At 34.5% G+C, this 22,292-nt stretch overlaps 4 protein-coding genes across 6 annotated transcripts; all 4 read right to left on the reverse strand.

Moving 5' to 3' along the window:
• Positions 1–490: 490 nt before the first annotated feature.
• On the reverse strand, positions 491–11,137 carry LOC130748614 (beta-galactosidase 17). Of its 2 annotated transcripts, XM_057601846.1 has the most exons (20): positions 11,084–11,137; positions 8,868–9,077; positions 8,657–8,758; positions 7,512–7,707; positions 6,388–6,476; positions 5,776–5,856; positions 4,799–4,893; positions 4,489–4,559; positions 3,963–4,053; positions 3,774–3,891; positions 3,591–3,689; positions 3,452–3,500; positions 2,290–2,477; positions 2,144–2,215; positions 1,831–1,986; positions 1,556–1,606; positions 1,307–1,478; positions 1,040–1,185; positions 842–907; positions 491–684 (listed from the first exon to the last, which is right to left on the reverse strand). In XM_057601846.1, exons 1-20 carry the CDS (start codon positions 11,120–11,122, stop codon positions 586–588), a joined length of 2,190 nt encoding a protein of 729 aa, XP_057457829.1. In that variant the 5' UTR covers positions 11,123–11,137; the 3' UTR covers positions 491–585. The 2 variants fall into 2 exon arrangements, with proteins under 2 accessions (XP_057457829.1, XP_057457830.1); XM_057601847.1 differs by lacking the exon at positions 11,084–11,137 and having other exon boundaries at positions 7,512–7,714; positions 8,868–9,007.
• Positions 11,138–13,612: 2,475 nt separating this feature from the next.
• LOC130743203 (protein indeterminate-domain 11-like) lies at positions 13,613–16,513 on the reverse strand. 2 transcript variants are annotated; one of them, XM_057595339.1, is made up of 3 exons: positions 15,861–16,510; positions 15,365–15,761; positions 13,613–14,706 (listed from the first exon to the last, which is right to left on the reverse strand). In XM_057595339.1, exons 1-3 carry the CDS (start codon positions 16,018–16,020, stop codon positions 13,812–13,814), a joined length of 1,452 nt encoding a protein of 483 aa, XP_057451322.1. In that variant the 5' UTR covers positions 16,021–16,510; the 3' UTR covers positions 13,613–13,811. The 2 variants fall into 2 exon arrangements, with proteins under 2 accessions (XP_057451322.1, XP_057451321.1); XM_057595338.1 differs by having other exon boundaries at positions 15,365–16,513.
• Positions 16,514–17,669: 1,156 nt separating this feature from the next.
• On the reverse strand, positions 17,670–18,986 carry LOC130742552 (uncharacterized). Its single transcript, XM_057594647.1, has 3 exons — positions 18,404–18,986; positions 17,970–18,241; positions 17,670–17,840 (listed from the first exon to the last, which is right to left on the reverse strand). The coding sequence occupies exons 1-3, from the start codon at positions 18,984–18,986 to the stop codon at positions 17,670–17,672; spliced, it is 1,026 nt and encodes a 341-aa protein (XP_057450630.1).
• Positions 18,987–19,898: 912 nt separating this feature from the next.
• LOC130742564 (glutathione S-transferase T3-like) lies at positions 19,899–20,654 on the reverse strand. The gene has a single exon (XM_057594656.1). The coding sequence runs from the start codon at positions 20,652–20,654 to the stop codon at positions 19,899–19,901; it is 756 nt and encodes a 251-aa protein (XP_057450639.1).
• Between the last annotated feature and the right edge of the window lie 1,638 nt (positions 20,655–22,292).

Raw genomic sequence — 22,292 nt, forward strand, 5'->3', positions numbered from 1 at the left:
AAATTTTATTCAAATAATTTTGAAATAAATATAAGGTTTTTTGAACATAATAAATATAAGGTTAATGAGATTTTTCTTTTATTTGAAATTTTAAGAAGTGGATGATAAGTATAGTTCTAAGAAAAAAAAACTTATTCAAATAAGATATGAGGGAATGGGTTTTCAGATTTAAAGTAAAAGTTTTTTTTTTCTTCTTCGGAAAACAATAAATTTACTTTTTAAAAAATAGAGAAAAAATTATGTTACTCTTTCTTTTAGGGAGTGTTTGTGTTGTGTTTTCTAAAATGTGCTCCATTCGTGTTTTCTCTCAAAAAATGTAATTTCTCCATTAAATTTTTTTTTGGGAACTTATGATAAGACGATTCTAATGTTTTCCCAAACATAACTAAGATTAATTTTTGTTCATATACTTTTATGTTTACAAGCATAACAACAATGATGATAAGAGTGTTCGAAAAAAGAAAAAAAAAACATAACCAATGATGATCAGTGTTCGAAACAATTGCCATACATATCAACCAAACCTCCAGCTTCTCTCAATACATTTGCAAAGGTTAACCATATTTTTATGACAATATATTACATCTAATGAACATTTACCTCACTAGAGCCACATGTGAAGTTTGGCTCATCAACTGTCTGCACCACAAGTTTGGGGTCTGGAGATTCCAACTCGAGTATTACCTATATATTGATGTTTGAATCAGCTTATTTTTCTCCAGAATCAATTCTGACACCAGAAGCTATTACTCACAGAAGCTTCTCCCCATAACTGATTATGGCTTTAATATACACAATAATAAATGCTAGAGATAAAATAATAGCTATTGGCAAGTCATACCAAAAAATTATCTCCTTGCTTAAGGATTGGAGCAGGAACGTAGAGATTGCACTGTGGTCCTCTCACCTATTAAAGAACCATAATCAATATTTGAAAGTAAAAACAATCATATAGACATGGAGAACTATTGTAACTAATAAAATGATGCATCATAATTAACAAATTTAATTCATTCAAGAGGACAAAAGACTGTTTTACCGGCCAGTATCTCCCTATATTGAAGTCATTAACAAAAGCAATGCCTTTCCCCCAATTGTTGAATGATATGAATGTATCCTTGACTTGGCTTGATTTATCAATAAAGAACCGGCCAGAATAAAAAGCAGGTTCTCTTGAAGTATTCTCTGCAAAGGAAAAAAGAAAAAGAAAAAAAACACCTTGGTCACAGATTGTTACCATAATGAAGTGATGATTGAGCATAATATGATATCATGCTTTACTTTCCAAATGTATTTTAGTACATACCAGATTTATATATCAACCTTTTTCTGGATGCTGATATTTCCTTCAATGCAGAATATGAAGATTGGATGATGGGGTTGTAAGAAGGCACTTCATTTAGGTTGTGCAAAGGAACAGGGAACATTTTCCACCCTTGTACTATTTCCCCGTCCAGATAGACAGAAGACAAAATGCCCTGTAGAAGTTTTGACAAAGATCAACAAACTACAATCAATGTATGCAGAGGCATCTTCATATTCATATGATCTTTACCTTCCTATCAAAGATGAAAGGCCCGTAATTTACACGACCCATGTTTTCAACCTACACAAGGGGAAAGAAAACATTCAAGGTCCCAAAAAATGTTAAAATCCTTGGTAGTCCCTTTTCCCCACAATGGAACACGGGGACAGATCATGAACTCTCTCCACCCAGTGAAACAATCAAAATAAAAAATTGCTTTGCCATGCCAGATTAACTAAAAACCTCAACATGTTTTTCCTCTCACAAAAAGTGAATGAGAATACATAAAATAAGCAGGAACATACCAGAATAAATAAGTTGATTTTAGAATGGCATTTAAGTTCAGGAAGGCTAAGTTTGTAATTTGAATATCTTTTTCTTTCAACAGATCCAACATAAGTTGGCCGTGAACCACTTTCTTTGGATGGGCAAGAGATAAATACTTGAGCTCTGTCATGCAACTGCAAATTCACAATTAATAATATTTAGAGAAGCTATATTCTTCTAGACAAATGATACATTCTGTAAATTTAATGGGGTAATAGAAATAGGATGATGGCATCTAAAGAAAATAGCTAGAAAACAAAATGAGAATTAATGAATGAATTCAAATAGTACCTTTGGTATGAACAAAATTCTTCCACCCCTCTTTGCTCTATATTTAGTGGCATACAATAAGAAGCCAAACAACTGACAACAAACGCATTAAGAGTCAATAATATGCCATTTAGGAATTCCCATCAATATGAACAGAAATCACATACCTGGCCCACATCCTCCATTGACATTGGATTTTCAGATTCAAATGCACTGGTGGAATTGGTGAAATCGAACATATCAAATAAGAACAATTTTCTTTGTAAGTGAATTGGTCCATAACTTGTCTTCTCATTACTAGCAGGAAGAGATGGCAGAGCTGCTGAGCTGTATCGGGCTATAACCTTCCGAATAGCTGAAACATACAAAAACGAATCTGAAAATTTGCTTGGATGATTATGTTAAAATTATAAATTTAACAAATAATTAAAAAGCCCAGAAAAGAGAAAATATCAGTGTGGTAAATGAAAAGATATTCGGCAGTAACTAACTTATAGCTGAACTTATCATATTATATGCCAGTAAAGAAGGGGTTAAAATATTAAACATTATAAATTCAGAAGTTCCACATAAATCAGATTCAAAAATCATATAAGGGGAAAACATAACTCAGTTGAAATTGGCTTGTCCAGTGTGTTTTATGAGGAATGCTTTCTATTATCTCCACATGAACACCCAAAATGTAACAAATGCCATTTTCTTCTCCATAGAAGATAATAGGAAATCATAATTCCAAAAGCCTAATTTAAAAAGGGAGTGGCTTTGAAACCTTAACTATGTCAAGCAAATAACATAAGATAAATATAGAAAAGCATACAACTCTAATATTGTAAGTCTCAACTTAAGTCACTAAACTTCTCTGTAACCGTGATGACATTTTATTTTATCTCAATACATTGTATATGCAGCACCTGCAGGTTCTAGACTCATTGCAAGCTCATATGAACGTAGTTTTTTTCAAAATTTTGCACCTATGGTATCAATAGCGCTTAGTGTGGTTCATGGACTCTTGTAACAATGGAGTAGTGCATGACTACTATGATAGATTTCACTTGGGGGAAAGCCTTATTCTTAGAAGACGATATCCATGTTCAAAGAATGCAGTCAGCTCAGAAAAACTCAAATGGAAATCCAGCAAGTGCTACTTAGGCCTTGAGTTTCTATTTGATTTATTACTATTTCTTACATAGCATGAAAATGTGCTTTAGAGTCTACACTAAGGATTTGCAAACAGTCACTGAAAAGAAGCTTAATAACAATGTAAATATTAACAGACTAAAACATACAGTATCGAAAGCTTGAAAGTGAGAGAAAACACATCATCCATACCATTGAATTTTGAATCGTCAACATCACCAGATTCCCTGATCGGTGCATCCTGGATTTGAGATAGTTAGTCCAGTTTTGCTATATGCATACCACCCCAATTGACAATGGAAGGTGCAACATGAGGGTTAAAGTTCCTAACATAATCATATGAAGTGAGATCAGGCTGGTAGTCATCCTCGTCTACACCACCAGTATTTGCTCCATTATAAAATCCAAAGTTTGTCCCACCATGGACCATCTGAAAATTAGAAGACCCAAGCCAAAAGAGATTATTCAGACTGAAATTTTCAAACAACAAAAAAAAGCAGAGGTTGTGACATACATATAGGACTGCAGAACCATTTTTTCGCAAAATTTCTTCAAGAGCAGCTGCCGTAGAATCAGCATCAGTCTGAGCAATTTTCTCTCCCCAATGTGTAAGCCAACCAGTGTAAAATTCGCTGACATAATGATCACCGTTAGTATTTGGCATTTGATAAACAGAAATAATAGTTCATAGGAATACACTTACGCTGACAATGGTGGTGATTTTCCTGGGGCATTGAACTCCTTTTGTAACTTGAATATAGGCCAAGGGTTATCACCCGTAGTGAAATCAACAGCTACAAAAAGAGAATATGCATTAGGTTATATGATCAAATATGGTCAATGCAATGGATGTGGCATACTGATATGAATAATATAAAGTTACAGTTAAAATGGGTTGATTCACTTATATGTGAAAAATATGTTAAGAGATGAGATGATAGAGATACAAACGGGTTGAATCACTTATTCAGTTAATGGGTTGATTCACTTATTTATGTATCCATGCCCTGCTATACGAGGAAGAAATGTCAGTTAATAATAAGGATAAGAAAACAAGGGTGCAGTTCACATCTGTGATATTTTAGCATGCACAAACTGCAAAAGTTATTTTTTTCAAGAATTGATGTCCTGGCTACATTGTATCACATATTGAGTATTTTCATTATTAACAGAAAGATAGATGTTCGTTAAACCTTGTAATTAACATCATACATAGTCTTAAAACTCACCTGAAAAAACAGTGTCCCCACGAATAGTTCCTTTCTCAAGATTTTCTCTGGACCCTCCATCTGTAGTGTATCTGAAAACAGAGAACAATGAGAAAGAATCATTAAAAAGGAGACCTTCCTCAGACTAACTTAGATCTTGCACTTTCTGAATTACACCAAGTAATTGGCTGAAAGATTGAGCATGTGTATTGAAATGTATCGATAACTTTGTGCCACCATCGTCTTTTATAACATCTACTTCATTATACAATAGAACACTTAAGTTTAAGAACAATGAAGAGATAGAGTTTAAAAACATAAAAACTCATACAAAATTATGTCATGCCCAAGATGACCTCTAGCCAGTGTGACCAGGTGATGGAGATATGCTTGGTCATCTCCATAAGAACCAAACTCATTTTCAATCTGTGTCAAAACAATGTCATATAAGCCAACCTATTTCTTCTTTCATAAGATAAAAAGCTAAAATTCAAAAGAGAAGAAAAACATAAATCTTATAAATATTTAAACATGGCAACTTTAAGTCCTATACCAATACAGAAACACCATCATTCAGGAATTCACTACAATAGGGGAATATCTTCGTGTTTGGACAAACTATCTTCCACTACATCTAAACAAATCACACAATTTAAGTTTATGGGAAACAAATATGACAAGATATGTTAGAATATTAGAACTCTTATTGTTCTTGGTGTCTTATGATGTTAGCAGGCATACTGGGCAGGGCTTTAACCATTCTAGTTCTGCATACAACATTAGTACTTGACCTAGATTATTAGTATAAGTGGTTTGTCTATAACACATCATATTAATTATTTCAAATCCCTATAATTTCAACACAGGAATTCTTCTATTTTCCAACTTAAAAACATAGACTTTGGTCCCGATTGTTTAAGCTTTTAAAAAGGTCATATTATAATTGTGTAAAAAGGGTGATTTATTTTTTTAGAGGTTTTATGCAAAGTAGAAATCGTTTTTGTATGGTTACAATTATAAAAAGGACTTTGTATTTTGGAAGGTAGTTATAATTTCTGCTATATTTTCAGAAAGCTACTCAAAGTAGATCAGAAGTCAGATCAATTTTCAAATTCTACTTAAAAAAAATTAAAAGCAGTTTTTTCCAGAATAAAAGAGCTTCTTTTCCCAATGAAATAAGCTGTAAGGAATGGGTTCTTACTGTTTCTGAAATCAGAAAATACTTCCGCATTATGCTTCGTTAAAATCATGTGAAATAATGCCAATCAGGCAAATGAAATCAGTAAATTCTACCAAAATACAACATACCTGAACCATTATTATAGGGCCTCCATTTTGGTACAGGAGAGGAACAAATTTTGGAAGCAGGTTACCCCACCATCTTTCAACCTTGAATACCAAGCTATAATAAGTCAAAACTTCAATGGTAATAATGTATAGAAAGACATGCACCAAGTGCTTTCAAGCACCTAAATGTTTTAATGCAAATCAAGATTTTAGGTACACAATCGAGAATTTGTTTAGAAAATGTTATCAACTCACAGTAGCTTCTGTTTATATGCAATTATTATGTGATGCAATTTTAATCAAACATGCACTATCATCTTTTGATACAGAAACTATTGAAGATTCAAAAATGGATTTAAATGTTCTAATGGGAAAATAAGATAACTTTAATTAAACTAAGAAGATGGAAAATGAGAGATGGATAATTATAAAACACAAAATGCATATTGGGATGTCTTTCCAAAATTATAAAACATCAAAGGGAAAAGCAGAAAAACGAAGTGGTATATAAGAGATAGAAATGTCGAAGAAGAAACGATAAAAATACAATTCCAACCACAAGATTTCTGAATACAATGAAATTGGTTGCTAGGTAGATCAGCCTTACAATAAAAAATAATAAGGAAAACATACCAGTTGAAGAAAATTAGGATCAGATGATCTTGGTTTGGGGGATGGGTTCATGGAAAGGAACCAAGCTGGGAAACCGCCCCAATCCCACTCTGAAATAAATCACCAGTTACAGTAATCAGCTTGAATTCTTGATCATAACTTTCAACAAAATATTATTACCAATACAGATGTAAACTGTAAAGGGGGAAATTAAATAAACTGTAAAAATTATAAAAATAAAATATAAAAAAATACAAGATGGTATCCTAGAACAATTTCAAAGTTAGTGCAAATCATATGCAAGCCAAATGCTCTTTTGCTTCTCTATAACATCTACAAAGAATAAAAATTGCAAATATTGTGCCAGAAGATGATAATGGGCACAAATATAGACTTTGGATTGGCTATGGGAAACACATGCCGCATTCTCTTGTTTAGACATATTATGCAGAGATACATGGCTATTGCCATCACAGATCAGGATAATAAATTAGACAAGTCTATCAGTTCTGAAAGTGATTGCCGTAAAATCAATAGTTATATCTTTTGACAAATAAATCTGCATATAAGAAGGATAAAGGCAAAGCACTGTAAATGAATTTCAATCAGTCATTCAAGATGTTTACCATACTGAAATGCAATGTAAACAGAAACATATATCAGAGAATAACAATTAGTAAAACATGTTTACTTTTTATTATTTAGCTCAATCACCTCAAATTGAAAGGCAAAGTAAAGGATTGTTTGAGATTCGAGAAGCTTGGTTTAGAACTTCAATTTAAGATTTGTTAAATATTACTATAAATTTAACAAGTGAATCCAGTGTAATTATAATACTCCATAAAATCTTGTAAGATGCGCCTGAATAGAAAAATTTAGTGAGAAGATTTAAAAATATCATGCTTTGTATACATTCAACCAAATAAAACCTAGGAGATCCCACTTCATGGAACTTCATAGGATAAGGGTTTTATAATTTTGTTTTAAAGTTATAAGAAATATACGTCTATGGGAGGTCATACCAAAAAATAAATTATCCAATACTATAAGGTATACATGAAAGTCAACAGACTGTATTTTAGTAGTCAAACTCAAAGCTCAGTAATAAATGAGCAATTAGGTACTTAAATTATAGGATTGCTAACCTGCACATATGTACGGTCCGGGTCTAACCATCACAAGGAGACCAAGTTTGTGACAAAGGTTAAGGAACGACTCAATGTTTGCTACACCATCAAAAACAAGCTTTCCTTGTGTTGGTTCATGCAGATTCCAAGGAACATATACTTGAATTGTGTTCAAGCCCAATGCCTTAGCTTTTAATAGTCTATCTTCCCAGTACTGCAAACTAGAAGAAAAATGGCATCACCATATGCAAGCATTTAATTTGAACAAAATAAATTGCTTAGGACGTCTCAAAGACTGAGGTGGTGATAGGTCATTTCACTTTCTTATTCTGCTTCTGTTTCTAACACTAACAGTTACTATGTCTGAATTCTGATGAGACCAGAGAAAGAATTTGACTTCATAAAAAAACTTTTCTAGAAACTTTCTTCCATGCCAAATAGTCTTTCTTTCAATCAAAGTGATCAAAATTGGTGAACTTAGTACGGAAGTTGCAAAGAATATGCAGATCTCCATTGCATGATCTTTTAACTAACAATTAATACCTTGCCTCATTAAGAAAAAGAATAGAGGCAAGGATCTGTTTGAAGACTTCCAGGGCAGAACATGGTTGAAGCAAGAGAGCTATAGTGCCCAAAATGCTTGATGCGGAAAAAACTTCAAAGCATATTGGCTCCTACCAACTTACAAATTAGCAAGTTGGCTTCACCTACTAATTTAGAAATAAATGTTCTTCTTAAAAAAAAGATTAAAATTTTTCCTTTTCAGTTTATGTACCTGTTTGGATACAAACCAAATAACTGACATTGAAGCTTATTTAGGCACCGTTTGGATACCAATTTATTAGAGCTTATTGGAGCTTATCTACCAAAAAAAATCACTAAATAAGCTCCAATAAGTGCTTTTTTGTTTGCATCCAAACGGCTCTTAGTGCATTTTCTAGTAGATAAGCTCCAATAAGCTCGTATCCAAACGAGCTCAACATAAATTTCACTAGTGACCCATTTCTTCAAAATATGTTGGCTGTTAGTATATCTACAGAATACCAAGATAAATGAACCCTAACAAGCTTAAAATGGAAAAACCAATAGCACTATACACAATGCACAATGCTAAAAATTCATCCCACTAGAGTAAATTTATGAGCAAAATGTATAGTGCGTACCTCTGGATGCACACGAAAATAATGCAAATCACCACCAATGATCCGAAAAGGTTCACCATCTTTCCAGAACATATCACTGGCAATCTCAAACTTTCCGTTGACCTGATTAAAACAAAACAATCACAGTGAAGTGAGAAACAAAGAACAAACTACAATGCAATGCAAGAAGTTGCAGAAAATCATGAGAAGTGAAAAGGGAAAAGGCGCATACTCTGTTGCGATGAGAATGATGGGTATGGTGGTGTGAAGGGAGAGAAGGAAGAGGAGCGAAAACAGGAACGAAGGCGAAGAAAATGATGGAAGAGATGAAGATCAAGAGAAGGGTGGCTTTGGAACTTCGCTTCTTCGCCATCGCCAGCAATTTGGAAGCTGAAGCAGAAGCAGAAGCGTTGGTCTTCTTTGGTCGAATGTTCATTCCACACTACCAATTCAGAGAGATGACTATATTTATTTATTTGGTTAAATAAATAAATATTAGCATTTGTTAAGGAAAGGAAAATAATAAATTCTTCACCAAGAAAAAAATAATAAACTCACACATCAACTTCACCTCCAACTTTCATATAGATGGAAATAGAAGAGATGGATTGTGTGATTTGTTTAGATTTAGTGGAAGGTAGCTTGTCAATTGGAAAAAAAATGTGGAAATGAGATGAAAGTGAGTTAGTGACTTAGTGTAATGTATCAAGTTAGTTAATGTGGAAATTAAATTTATGGAGTAAGATATATGGTTTCTTTGTCTTGACTTATTTTGTAAAATAATCACTTATGTATAGTAACTTTTTGAGAAAATCAATTATAGATAAAGAGAGAGAAATTAATTTTTTTAAGGTAATGCTACATGATTTGAATTTTAAAATTTTATCTATAATAATTCTTTATAGGGTTGGCAAAGACTAATATTGGAAAAGAGGCGTAAACACTAAAAGGCTATTGTCTATTATTACAAAAGAATTACAAGTTTCTCTTCATCTAAAGCTAGAACAATTATATATGCATGTCACGAGAGATTTCTATATGGGTATATTTAGAATTCTATTAGAACTCAACCTGGTAAATTTTGGATTATTTGATGCATATTAAACTCAACGTGACAAATTTGAATATTTTCATTTGATGAATCAAGATGTTCAATCATATTTGTGTTTACTTCAATGTCAAACCAAATACGCACGATGGTTTGGTTTGAAGTAATACTTGAAAGTGAATATGATGATACCCTACTTTTTAAACCATTTGAGTTTACTTTTACTTATCTTAAATCATAAATGCTTATGTTAGTATTTGGACGAGTTTAGTAATTTAACATATAAAATGTTTTGAGTTAATTTCCATAAGTTATTTGAACTAGATTATGATTAAACACTTATTCTTACTTATAATTTATTTGAGTTTAATTTAATAAATTTTTTAAATTATCTTGTGAATAGATGTTTAATTAAGTAATTTACCCAGATGCACTTTAAACATGTTTTCTTCTTAACTATGTACTCTTATCCTTTATTAGTGTGTTTAAAAGTTGGGCATTTCTATGGTCAATCATATTAAAATTTAATTCATTCATGAATTATGTTTTTACAATTAACATTTACCATATATTATTTACGATCTGTTTCTTATGTGCTAAAATTAATTTACAATATACTCTTTTAACTTATCAATCATGTTTTTCATATAGATAAAGCCTAACAAATTTAGTGGGTTTTGGGAGCGGTGGATAACGTATAAATATGCCTTGTTGCTATTACTTGAGAAAGATGTTATCAAAATTATATTCTAATAATGAATATTGATTCAGTTCTTTCATTAACAAAATTTAGTGGGTTTGAAGATAATGGAGAACCTCCTTACATGTATTTATAGGGATGGAAAAAATATTAGTACGAGGAAAAAAAAAGAGTTCATTGTCAAATTAGTCATTGATTTTATAAATGAATCTGATTTTAGTCTCTTAGTGGAAAAATGATGTTTAGTGCGCGATCATTTTTATAATCACTGAAAGTTTTTTACTGTCATTAAATGTTATTTTTCCGTCGAATAGCTAAAATCAAACTCGTTACAAAATAAGAGACTAATTTGACCATTAACCCGAACATAAATAACATTTCTCTTTGGGGGAAGAGGTTGCCCCATTTTCTATTAGTCTTTGGAAAAAATATTAGCAGAGTATTTACCGCCAATAGTCATGACTAATCTTTTTGTCGTGAATGTTTCAAATTAAACAATAAATGGCAGATAATGAAATGCATTCCGATTTTTACCACATCTTTTATGACTAATTAATCAGTTATGCATAATATATCATGGTGTATATATGCAATAGACCCGTTTCTTTCATGAGGTCATCCTATCCTTTTCATGTGTACGCTAAGGACACAACTAGAGCAATGGGATCCAGAGGAATCTTTAGCAGCAGAGATGTTTTACCTTTACAAAGCCAATGAAAAAGAGTGGTGCCAACGCCATTTTCAAAACTTGCTTATTCTATGAATATCTGCATACACTAGCAAATCTTAGGCAGGGATGTGTTTCTAGTTTCTACCTCACAACTCGAAGTCACATTTTTTTTCATATGTATAGGATATGTTTTGTAACTTATTTGACTATCTTAAAAGTTGTATAAAAGTGTTTGGTGAAAGTTTATTTCAGTAGCTTAAAGTCTAAAGTTATAAGCTATCTCAGGTACCTTAAAGCTTAAAACTTAAAACTTATTAAATATATTCTCATTTTTATACTTATTATTTTATTAAATTTCCACCTTTAGTCTTATATTAAACCTATTTACTTATTCGTTATCACACTTGTCTCATATGCACACCGTTCCCGCACACAAATAATTACTAGTACTTTGAAATAAAACAAATAATTTTATATTACAAATTACTAATTATTTATTTTTTTCTATTTAATTTAATAAAAATATAGAAAATTAAATAAGTAAAAAATAATATAATTTTTTTTTAAAAATACAAATAATATTATATTTTTAAGATGATAAATAACTTGACTGAAATTAAAATATTTATAATGAAAATCAAACACAAAAACCATTAGGCATGAAGTGAACAAGATGAACTTTTACCATTAAGTTTGATCCAAAATGATCATGATAGAGAGTAAGAGTCAATGATTTGACTAAAGTGGTATATGACATTTACACGTAGACGTCGACCTTATCAATATGAGGATACAAAAGGTATTACTAGTATACACCCTCCGGTCACATATATAAGCAAAAAACATTTTTTAGATTTATTCATTTAATGAATGTATCTAGTTGTTTTAATGACTAGATACATTCATTAAATGAATAAACCTAAAAGATATTTTTTGCTTATATATGTGACCGGAGGGTGTATCTTGACAACATCAACTCATGAGTTTATAATAATTACTAGCACTAAATAATCAATGATCATAGTTGAAAAGATTCTCCATATTGATTCTTGAGTCCACATATATTATGGGATTAACATTAACACAACATGCTGAGTCAACGGGACATAGTAGATTTACCCAAAAGGGGTAATAAGATGGAGTCTCTAAGAAGAACATTAAGTCTTACTCCATTTAATTCATTGCCACTCTAAGGTTAAAATACATCTAAAAAAAGAACTTTTTTTGCTTGAACATATATATAAAAGAGGGTTTTGCAAAAAAGAAAAGGGATCTGAAATTTTACAAGGATCAATACATCTCATCCATTGAGTTTATCATTGTACTTAATGTATGTTGATCGACTTTCCTTAATCCCTCTGTAAAGCTGAGTATACTATAAAATGAAAAAGGCAAACAAAGTTTGATATGGACTGATCATGTTATATATTCCTATCACAACGAATATACTTCAACTTGAATCCAAAGGCAACAAGTTATAAAAGACAAAATCTTGTCACTTGTCAGAGAAAAAGAATAGTGAGTGAGCTAAACCCCAATTCAAATCGATCCAATACCACTCAAAATTTCTTTTAATTTTAAAAACTAATTACACACACATTAACAACTATTTATCCCATTTCATGAAATAAGAAATATTTGACAGGTGTCTGCCAATACAAGTGGCTTACATCACCCATATATATTAAAATAGAGTTATCAGTCTTGTATCTAATTACAGGTCCATATCAGCTCATAATTTCATCATTTTCATAATAATTGAATTCATGAAACTTTGATATGCAATATTTTAGTTGCATTATGGTTTTATATTAATATTAAGATCAATTTCCAGTGCTATTATTTAATTATATCATATTTTATAAATAATTAAATTTTATCATGTCTACATATCAACTAGCAAAGCATCCCGTTGCATATATGCAAGGTTACTTTTTCAAAAGTATAATTTAAGTAAAAATAATTGAAATGCACCGTCAGTTTAAACATTTTTTATACAGACATCCAATGATGGGTTGTCAAATTAGAAAATATGTTTTTAATTTAATTAAAATAAAAAGAAACATAAATGTTTTTAAATACGTGACACTCAATTATTAGATGTGTGTGTAAAACATTTTTACATTGACAGTGCACAACCATTAAACTCAAAATAATTTATGGATAAAATACATTTTAATTATAACAATAAATTGACATGTTAAAGTAGTATGAATACTTAGAAGTTAAAATATAAGAAAAACATGTGATCAAAATAATTTATGATAATAATATTATGAGTGTACAAAATTAGTACTCATTTTTTAATATATTGGAGGTGAATGTGATGTCATATATATCTACATCACATATATATGATTAAGATTGGTTTGATTTAATTGCTGCCTTGCTGGGTTTAATTAGTAGCTAGTTGTCTGCATTTCGCTATCAACTGTATTAATAAAATCACCAATAATAATATTTGGTGAATAGAATAGTAGTATACCTACCGTAGTAGGTGTTTAGCATCCATGAAAATTACCTTAATCGCATTAAAACTTAACACATCACAAAGTGTAATTTTTCTAAAAAAAACTACTACATATAAAGAGGAATGAAAATTTTCAGATTCTGAAAAGTCCTTTCCCTTTGGAAAGAAGATCAACAATATCGTAAACAAAAGGAAGTAGATAGAATAAAATTATATTTATACAAAACAAAAAATATATATGGGGATCAAGCTAACCTTGCCACTTTCAAAAAAAAAAAAAAAAATAAACTAACCTTGCCACTGCTTTTGGGATTGGTTTTGCTGATCATGGTTCATGCAATTTCCCATGCTAGCAATGGTGAGAATATCACTATGAGAGAGAGGTCTAAGACCTAAGAAATCTCTTGTCAATCCTTCATTATTTCCTCCTTTAACAACACTTGTTGTGATGGAATCAATATCTTTGTTGTTTGAGTTGAGAATCCCACCAGGACCAAAAGTGTCCTCAAAAGAAGTTCCTTCAAACCCAGAAGGGAATGAGTCCATAACATGATGAAGGAAGGATGTTGAAACACCTGTGGTAGCAGCAGCAGCAGTAGTTGTTGTCATAGTCACCATCTGGTCTTCACATGTGGACAAATTCAAATTACCAAAATTACCACTTGAAATGTTGTTGTTGATATTGTTGGCATTGGTTGCAGAGTCAGCAGAAGGTGACATGTGGTGGGTCCTGATCATGGGTTGTGAAGAGGAGCCAGTTTTGGTCATGGTTGCTCCCATCTGAGCTGCTTTCTGCAGCAATGCTGTAGCTGACATGTGAGCTGGTGGTGCAGGTGGTTGGTAGCCTGGAAGAGTGGGACCAAGTCTAGGGTTAGGGTTTTCATGGTGATGATGATGATTCAAATTTTGGGTTTGGGAGAAGATTGATGAGGAAGAGGAGGAGGAAAGATCAATGTTGGAGTGTGGTGGGGCAAGCCAAGGGGGTATTAAACTTTGATGCTCTTTCTTCAATGAGAAATTACCACCATGGATGATATCTTGATGAGCTTGGAGATTCATTTGATGAGATGGTGTTGTTGGAGAGGGAAGAAGTGAGTTGTTGTTGTTGGGTATTGCCACTACTCTTGCACTCTCCTCTGCTAATGCATCACAGAAGGCTCTGTGGGTTATGAAACTGTCCCTCCTGAAAATTCATAAACAAACACAAACAAACAAAAGTTACTAAAGTGCCATAACACAGTCCACAAAATATTCACCCTCTCTCTCCTTCTGCTTCCCATTCATTTTTTTAGGGAAATCATTAGTAGTATACATCAACATAATACAACTACAACATACATACAACATGCACTTAGAGTGAGAAATGAAGAAAAAATGGATAAATAATATATGCGATATTAATGAGAGGTAAAGAAAAAAATTGAATATGTGTGTGTGCCTAAGTATTTGTTCCTCTATTTTCTTCTAGTGTCTATCCTTGGTAGTGATTAATTAAAAATTGTTCATTTCCCAAAGCTAGAAATTTCCACACTCTCAAGAATGGGATGCTATATCAATGTTTCAATAAATGCATTAAACTCTTCTTGCTCTCAGTCAGTGTATCATCTTCTTCCAATGTTGGAAGGGATAAAGAATGTGGATTTATTATCACTCAAATTGAGAACTACTGAAAAAAAGAGTGCATGATGTACTGAATGAATGATGTGAATTTATGTCAACCTCGGATTCAAATCAATAAATGAATGATGTCTCTGACTTGAATGAACTAAATTAAATCACCTGCAAAATTCACATGTCATGAATCATGGTTCATAATGGTTTAAGGTTTTTTTCTTTTTTACCTTGAGAAGAGGGTTCCACAGTCACATCTGTATTCTCTTGTACCACAGGTTTTGGAGTGAGCTTTCCAGTCTGATTGAACTGCATACTTCTTGGAGCACTTTTCACATTTCCACTTCTTCTCACCATGCTTTCTGGAAAAGTGCTTCTTGATGCCTGTTAAGTCCCCTAAGGCTCTTGATGGGTCATGGTGAACACATGTTGGTTCTGGACACACATAAACTTTCCTCCTAATCTCCTTGCTAGTTCTCTGCTTCAACTTCCATGGTAAATTGTGCCCTCTTCTATGAAGCTGAAGATTCTGATCTCTTTGGAATCCTTTGTTGCAGATCTCACATAAGAACCTGTTTGTTGCCATAAGAGACTTTGGAGACATGGCCACAACTTCAGCTTCTGGGTCTAAAAACAAAAAACAAGAGACAAAAAGACTCTTATCAAACAAAACTTCACAAAACAAAAGATGCTTAGAAATTTTCATTGATGTGAAAAAACAAAAACCTGGGTTGCCAGGGAGGTTTCTCTTTCTCTTGAGTGGTGGTTGAGTTTGAGATGGTGGTGGAGCAAAACATTGTTGAGGGTAATCAGTTCCAGTGATTTCAGTTTTGTTGCCTGAGGAATTAGCACTAGCTTCACCAGATGCACAAGTCAAATTAGACATGTTTTTTTGGGAGTAGCTGCTATCAAAATCAAAAAACTTTGATACACTCTTTCTTGCTTTTTTATGTTTGGATGAGTGTTTTGAATCCTAGGTGTGTGTCATAATAGGCCATAGATCTGGATATTTTCGTGTGTTACAAGTCTTGTTTTTGCTTCTGGGATCTGTGAACAAAACTTACTAGAAACAGAAAAAGGAAAAAGCTGAACTGAAAGGAAAGAACAGAACAAAGATGCAAAACTCAGGAAGGAACAGTGTTTGACACCAAACCAAGACACAATTAATTGTTCTGTTTTTTTGTGATATAGCAAGGTAATCAAGTGGTACTAACTCTAACTCTAATATGAACAAAATTCTAGAGCTAGTTTTGTTGAAAGTTGAAGCTGAGAGAGATAGAGATAGAGAGAGAAAGGAGTGGATGAGAATTGAGAAGAGAGAAGAGAGATTCCCTGTGCAGTGCAAAACAATACCAGAACCCACAAACCCAACCCTACGGCTAACTCTGACGTTGCACTTTCTGTCTTTTCCTCTGTTCTCTTTCTCAATGCAAGAAAAGAAAATCATTTCTTTTGGTTGTATACAGTGTATATTAGACATAATATAATATAGGAATAAACGCAAATGTAATTTTACATATCTCAATGTATTATTAGCAGAAAAATTAGAATTTGTCATATTAATGTGGGTCGTTAAAGTATGATAAATTCAAGTTGAAGTCAATATCAATTTATATTAAGTTTAATAGAAATTCAAACACACACATTATATTTGTGTTGCTTTTAACCAAGTTCAATATTTGTTCATGAACACTCCCTCACTCTCCTTGCCTTTCCTTTGTGTTGTAAAGTAAGCAGAAAAAAGGGGTGGAAAAGCAACCATGTAAAAAGACAGTATCATTTGTATATGCAAATAGATATCTAGAGATTCTAGACACATAGGCATGTATAGAGACTAGAGAAAGAGAGGGGGGAAAAGAGAGATGAAGAAGTCCACTTATATTATTTAACATGTCATGGGTAGTATAGTAGAAATGTAGAATAGTCCCACCCTGCTTTATACAATTTACACTGACATGATTGATCATTGATTAAATTCTAAGAGCAACTCCAATGCTTAGGCTCTTATTTGGGCTTTTATACACTATTCAGCACTATTCTACACTATTCATGTGCCACGTCAGACTTAAGAGTCTGCTAAGAGCCTGAAGCAGATTTTGCTCCAATGCATGGGCTCTTAAATTACTATTACAAGGGTCCCACTGTGTCCCACCATACAACATTAAATAATGATATTTATTTTCACCTAATTTAGATTTAAAATTTAATAGTATATCAATACTTCAACTAGAAATTAATTTAATTATTACTTATACTAATTTAATTTAAAATTAATTTTCCTAAAATTTTAAAAAAAGTACATTGTATTGAATTATAGAAATAAAAGAGAGCCAAACTTGAGAGAGAGAGCCTCATTAAAACCTTACTAGGAAAAGCCCAATTGGGATACAAGCCTAGTGAAGGAAAAAGAGTACAACAATCCCTAAGAGAGACCTTAATACATTACATTAACAAAATAAATACGAAAGGAAATACATGAGAATGAAAAATAAACAACAATACATTTGAAACGAAATACACATCAAGGCGTGAAGATTAAGTTTCATTATTATCGATTTCAGGAAGGTCCCAGATATGCTCCACCAAGTCTGCTTGAAGTTGGCGATGGATTGACTTTTCAATTTGATGTGCTCTCCTTTCCAACATATTTCTAAAAGCGGGAATAGGACCGCTTAATACTTCAGCATCCGATATGTCATTATTGACCTGCTCATAAACAAAATTACCTTTGTACGTGTTGCGCTCATCTTCAACAATCATGTTATGCAATATGATGCAAGCATAGATGATTGACTTCATGTCATTCGGATGCCACCAGCGTGATGGACCACGGACAATCGCAAACCGAGATTGGAGCACTCCGAATGCACGTTCCACGTCCTTTCTTGCTGCTTCTTGTCTTTTGGCAAACTTTTGCTTTTTTTCTCCTTGTGGCATTGGGATGGTCTTCACAAATGTACCCCACTCGGGATAGATACCGTCTGCTAGATAGTATCCCATGTGATACATTGTTTCATTCACTCTAAATTTCACCATGGGAGCAGCTCCACGCAAAACCTCATTAAACACCGGAGATTGGTTTAGCACAGTAATGTCATTATTTGAGCCTGCAATGCCAAAAAATGCATGCCAAATCCACAAGTCTTGTGATGCCACTGCTTCAAGCATGATTGTGGGTCTTCCATGATCACCTCGGGTGTATTGACCTTTCCACGCAACTGGACAATTCTTCCATTCCCAATGCATACAATCAATGGAACCTAACATACCTGGAAATCCACGAGACTCCCCCCATTGAAGTAGGCGTGTCATGTCTTCCTCGTTTGGACGCCTCAAGTATTGCCCACCAAATACTTCACACACACCTTCTACAAAATTCTTTAAGCACTCAATTGCAGTACTTTCACCAATTCTAACGTATTCATCAACACTGTCAGCAGGTGATCCATACGCTAACATACGAATAGCGGCGGTGCACTTTTGTAATGGTGATAGACCTTGTCTTCCAACTGCATCAACGGACATTAAAAAGTACGGGTTATAAGACCCAAGGGCCTCTACAATTCTGAGGAACACATGCTTTCGCATTCGAAACCTTCGTCGGAAAAGCTCTTCCGTGTATACAGGATTTTCAGAGAAGTAGTCCTTCATCAACCGCTCGTTCCCAGCTTCACGATCTCTCTTTATTACTCTTCTTGTTTTCTTGGGCCTAACGGTGTTGGCATGTTGTTGTTGTTGTTGATAGAACTCCATCTCCTGCTGCATCATATCTTCAACGAACGTGTCATTCATAAAATCCTCCACACATTCGTTGTAAAATGTGTTCCAGTCGGGTAAATTGTTTGGATCCATTATATGGCACAAATGACAAAATATTGGTGTAATTTGATAGGAGGAATACAAGATGAGAGAACGAAAGAACTGTTGAATGTTGAAATGAATGAAATATGGCATGAATAAATAAGAGTAACAACGGTTATATTCCCAACGGCTATATTCCCCAACGACTATATTCCCAACGGCTATATTCCCAACGGCTATATTACCCAACCGCTATATTCCCAACGGCTATATTTCCCAACGGCTATATTTCCCAACGGCTATATCCCCAACGGCTATATTCCCCAACCGCTATATTCCCCAACGGCTATATTCCCCAACATTGACATAGTACTTATTACGAAATTTGAATGATAAAATTACGACATTGACAATATACTAATTAAGAAATTAGAATAACGAAATTACAACATTGATTCAGTACACATGAAGAAGCTAGAATAATAAAGTTACAACATTGATGCAATACACATTAAGAAATTGGAAGAATAAAATTACATGACTAATACACATTAAGAAACACAAGAAGATTTAAGACATTCCTAGTTCACTTAAGGCGAAAGCACGTAGTGCGTTATGCGTACGCAACTCCTCATCGTTCATTCCAGATGTGTTCTTGTTAAGGATATCCATATATGCCCGAAAGTTCTCCGCCTTCTTAAATTTGAGTTCTTCCTGTCTCAATTGCAGTTCACTTTGTTTCAGTTGTTGGTCAGCTTGTTGCAAATCTAGTTCTCTATTCCTTATCTCCCTAAAATTTGCCATCATTTCCATTTTAGCCTTCCCCATGGCTAACACATCAGGGTGAGGAACAAAAGATAGAGTACTTGACGCAGTATCTGTTGTTTTGGCCTTTCTCTTCTCTGCCTTCTTGCCCTTCGGGCGAGTTGTTGGTGGTGTTGCCTCATATTCGTCGCAATCAATTTATGCACTTGGGTCAGTCGATGTTCCGTCGGCGCCAGCTCCTGACTTCTTTTGTCCCCTTGAATTGGTTTTCATTGATTGTCCCTTCCACTTTGGTTCATCTTTCACCATCCGCCATACATTCTCATGTGTGAAATCTTTTTTATGGTCTACCTGAAATAGGGCATGCGCCTCAGCCATGATATCCTTCTCTGAGTGTCCACTTTTCCAAGGAGTGGTAACTTTGTTGTAGCAACCGGTAAAGAATTGAATATCTTTACTCAATTTTCCAAAACGACATTTCAGCATCTTCCCTGTCCTCGGAGGAGTGTCAAAGTCACGGTACTCATCAAATTGGTCGCGGATCCTATCCCAAAACTTTGCTGCCGTTTGATCAGTTCCCACCGTCGGATCCTTAGAAATGTTGAGCCATGATTGAACAAGAAGTAAATCGTCTTTAACCCTCCATCTGGTGCGTTTCTTTCCAGAAGATTGATCCTCATCTTCAAGATCAATATCATCTAGACCCTCGTGTTGTGTATCATCAGGCGTAGCCTCACATTGTGTATCAGAGACTTTTGAACCAGTGCTACCAGTAGGAGGGGCTTGGCTTTGAAATTGGTATTGTGGTGGATACATGGGGTATTGTGGATTTGTGAAATTTTCATCAGGGTGAAGTGGTTGGTTTTGAGATGTATATGGAAACATTTGGTACTGAGAATTATGAACATTGCCACCGGTGTGAGGCGATTGGTTTTGAGGTGGATATGAAGACATTTGGTATTGAGAATTTTGAAAATTGCCACCGGGGTGATGCGGTTGGTTTTGAGGTGGATATGGAGACATTTGGTGTTGATAATTTTGAAAATTGCCACCGGGGTGATGCGATTGGTTTTGAGGTGGATATGGAGACATTTGGTGTTGAGAAATTTGAAAATTGCCTCGGGTGTGACGCGCTTGGTTGTGAGGAGGAAATGACGGCGTAGGTCGAAACACCTGTGAAGGTTGGTTTCCTTGTTGTAACACCGGCGGAGGTTGAGAACTTTCATTGGTGGGAAGTGTTTGATCGTCCAACAAATCATAGTATTGTTGATAATGTTGGTGATCCATTTTGAATTGATGTGTAAAATGATGAAGTGCACACTATATATAATGTATAAAAGCTGAAAATGGGAGAGAAACGGTCTGATAACCGGCCAAACCAGTCAGACTACCTAAAACGGTTAAAAAACCGGCTCCAGCCGGTCAAAACCGGTCTGAAACCGGTCCACAACGGGAGGGTGACCTGCTGGGCAGGTCACCCTATATATAAACCCATCAAGAGCCCATTTGTGAACCCTAGCCGCCTCTCCCCCTCCCCCCCCCCTCGAAACCCTCTTCTCCTCCCCTCTTCTCTTCTTCTTCTTCTCCTCCCCTCTTCTCTTCTCTTCTTCTTCTTCTCCCCTCTGAAACCCAACCCACCTCTGCAACCCCACCACCACCACTGAAACCCAACCCACCGAAAGCCTCTTCTTCTTCTTCTCCTCCCCTCTTCTCTTCTTCTCCCCTGCCTCCTCGAAACCCCCTTCCCTTCTTCTCCCCTCTTCTCTTCTTCTTCTTCTCCCCTCTGAAACCCAACCCACCTCTGCAACCCCACCACCACCACTGAAACCCAACCCACCGAAACCCAACCTCACCACTGAAACCCAAAACCCACCTCACCACCACTGAAACCCAAAACCCACCTCACCCCCACCGAAATCCAACCCACATCACCGCCTCAAACACCCACCACCACAGCCAAAATCCACCTCACCGCCCCCAAATCGACTTACCACCACCCAAATCGGAGCCACCAGATCAGATCAGGGGAAAGGAAGCCCCTTTTCGCACATTCAAGTCTCCCTTTCAACAAGATCGGACATGCAAGGCTCAGAATTTTTTTTTTTTCCTATGTAAATATCAGTTGCAGTGTAAAAGTTTGATTTTGGTTGTAAAGTTTGGATTTTTTTTTTAAAAAATTGATTTTGGTCTTGTTCTTGTGTTAGTTTATTTCAAATCTGTTCTTCTTCTTCTTCTTCCCTTCACCGTTTCTTCCCTCTGAAAGTAGTTGATGAGGAGCATGTGAGAGAAGATAATAATTTTTTAATGTAAGAGCCCATAAAGCAAGAGCTCTTGCAGAAGAGCCTCTGCACTGTAGCTAAGAGCTTGAAGGCTCTCTCCAATGCAGGAAAAAAATAAGAGCCGGCTCTTAGCAACTCCAGCTGGGCTAAGAGCCCAGCGTTGGAGTTGCTCTAACCTGCCATGTCTAAAAGCTTCTGCCTGCCCTTAATTCTTTTTTATTTCTATCGTTTTTTTTGGGTTAGCATGGTAACTATTGCCTATGAAAAAACAACTGATATTTCTGACAGTTTTTGCATGGGGTATATTAATTAA

This window comes from Lotus japonicus, chromosome 3 (assembly GCF_012489685.1).
Source record: "Lotus japonicus ecotype B-129 chromosome 3, LjGifu_v1.2".
Taxonomy (NCBI): Eukaryota; Viridiplantae; Streptophyta; class Magnoliopsida; order Fabales; family Fabaceae; genus Lotus; species Lotus japonicus.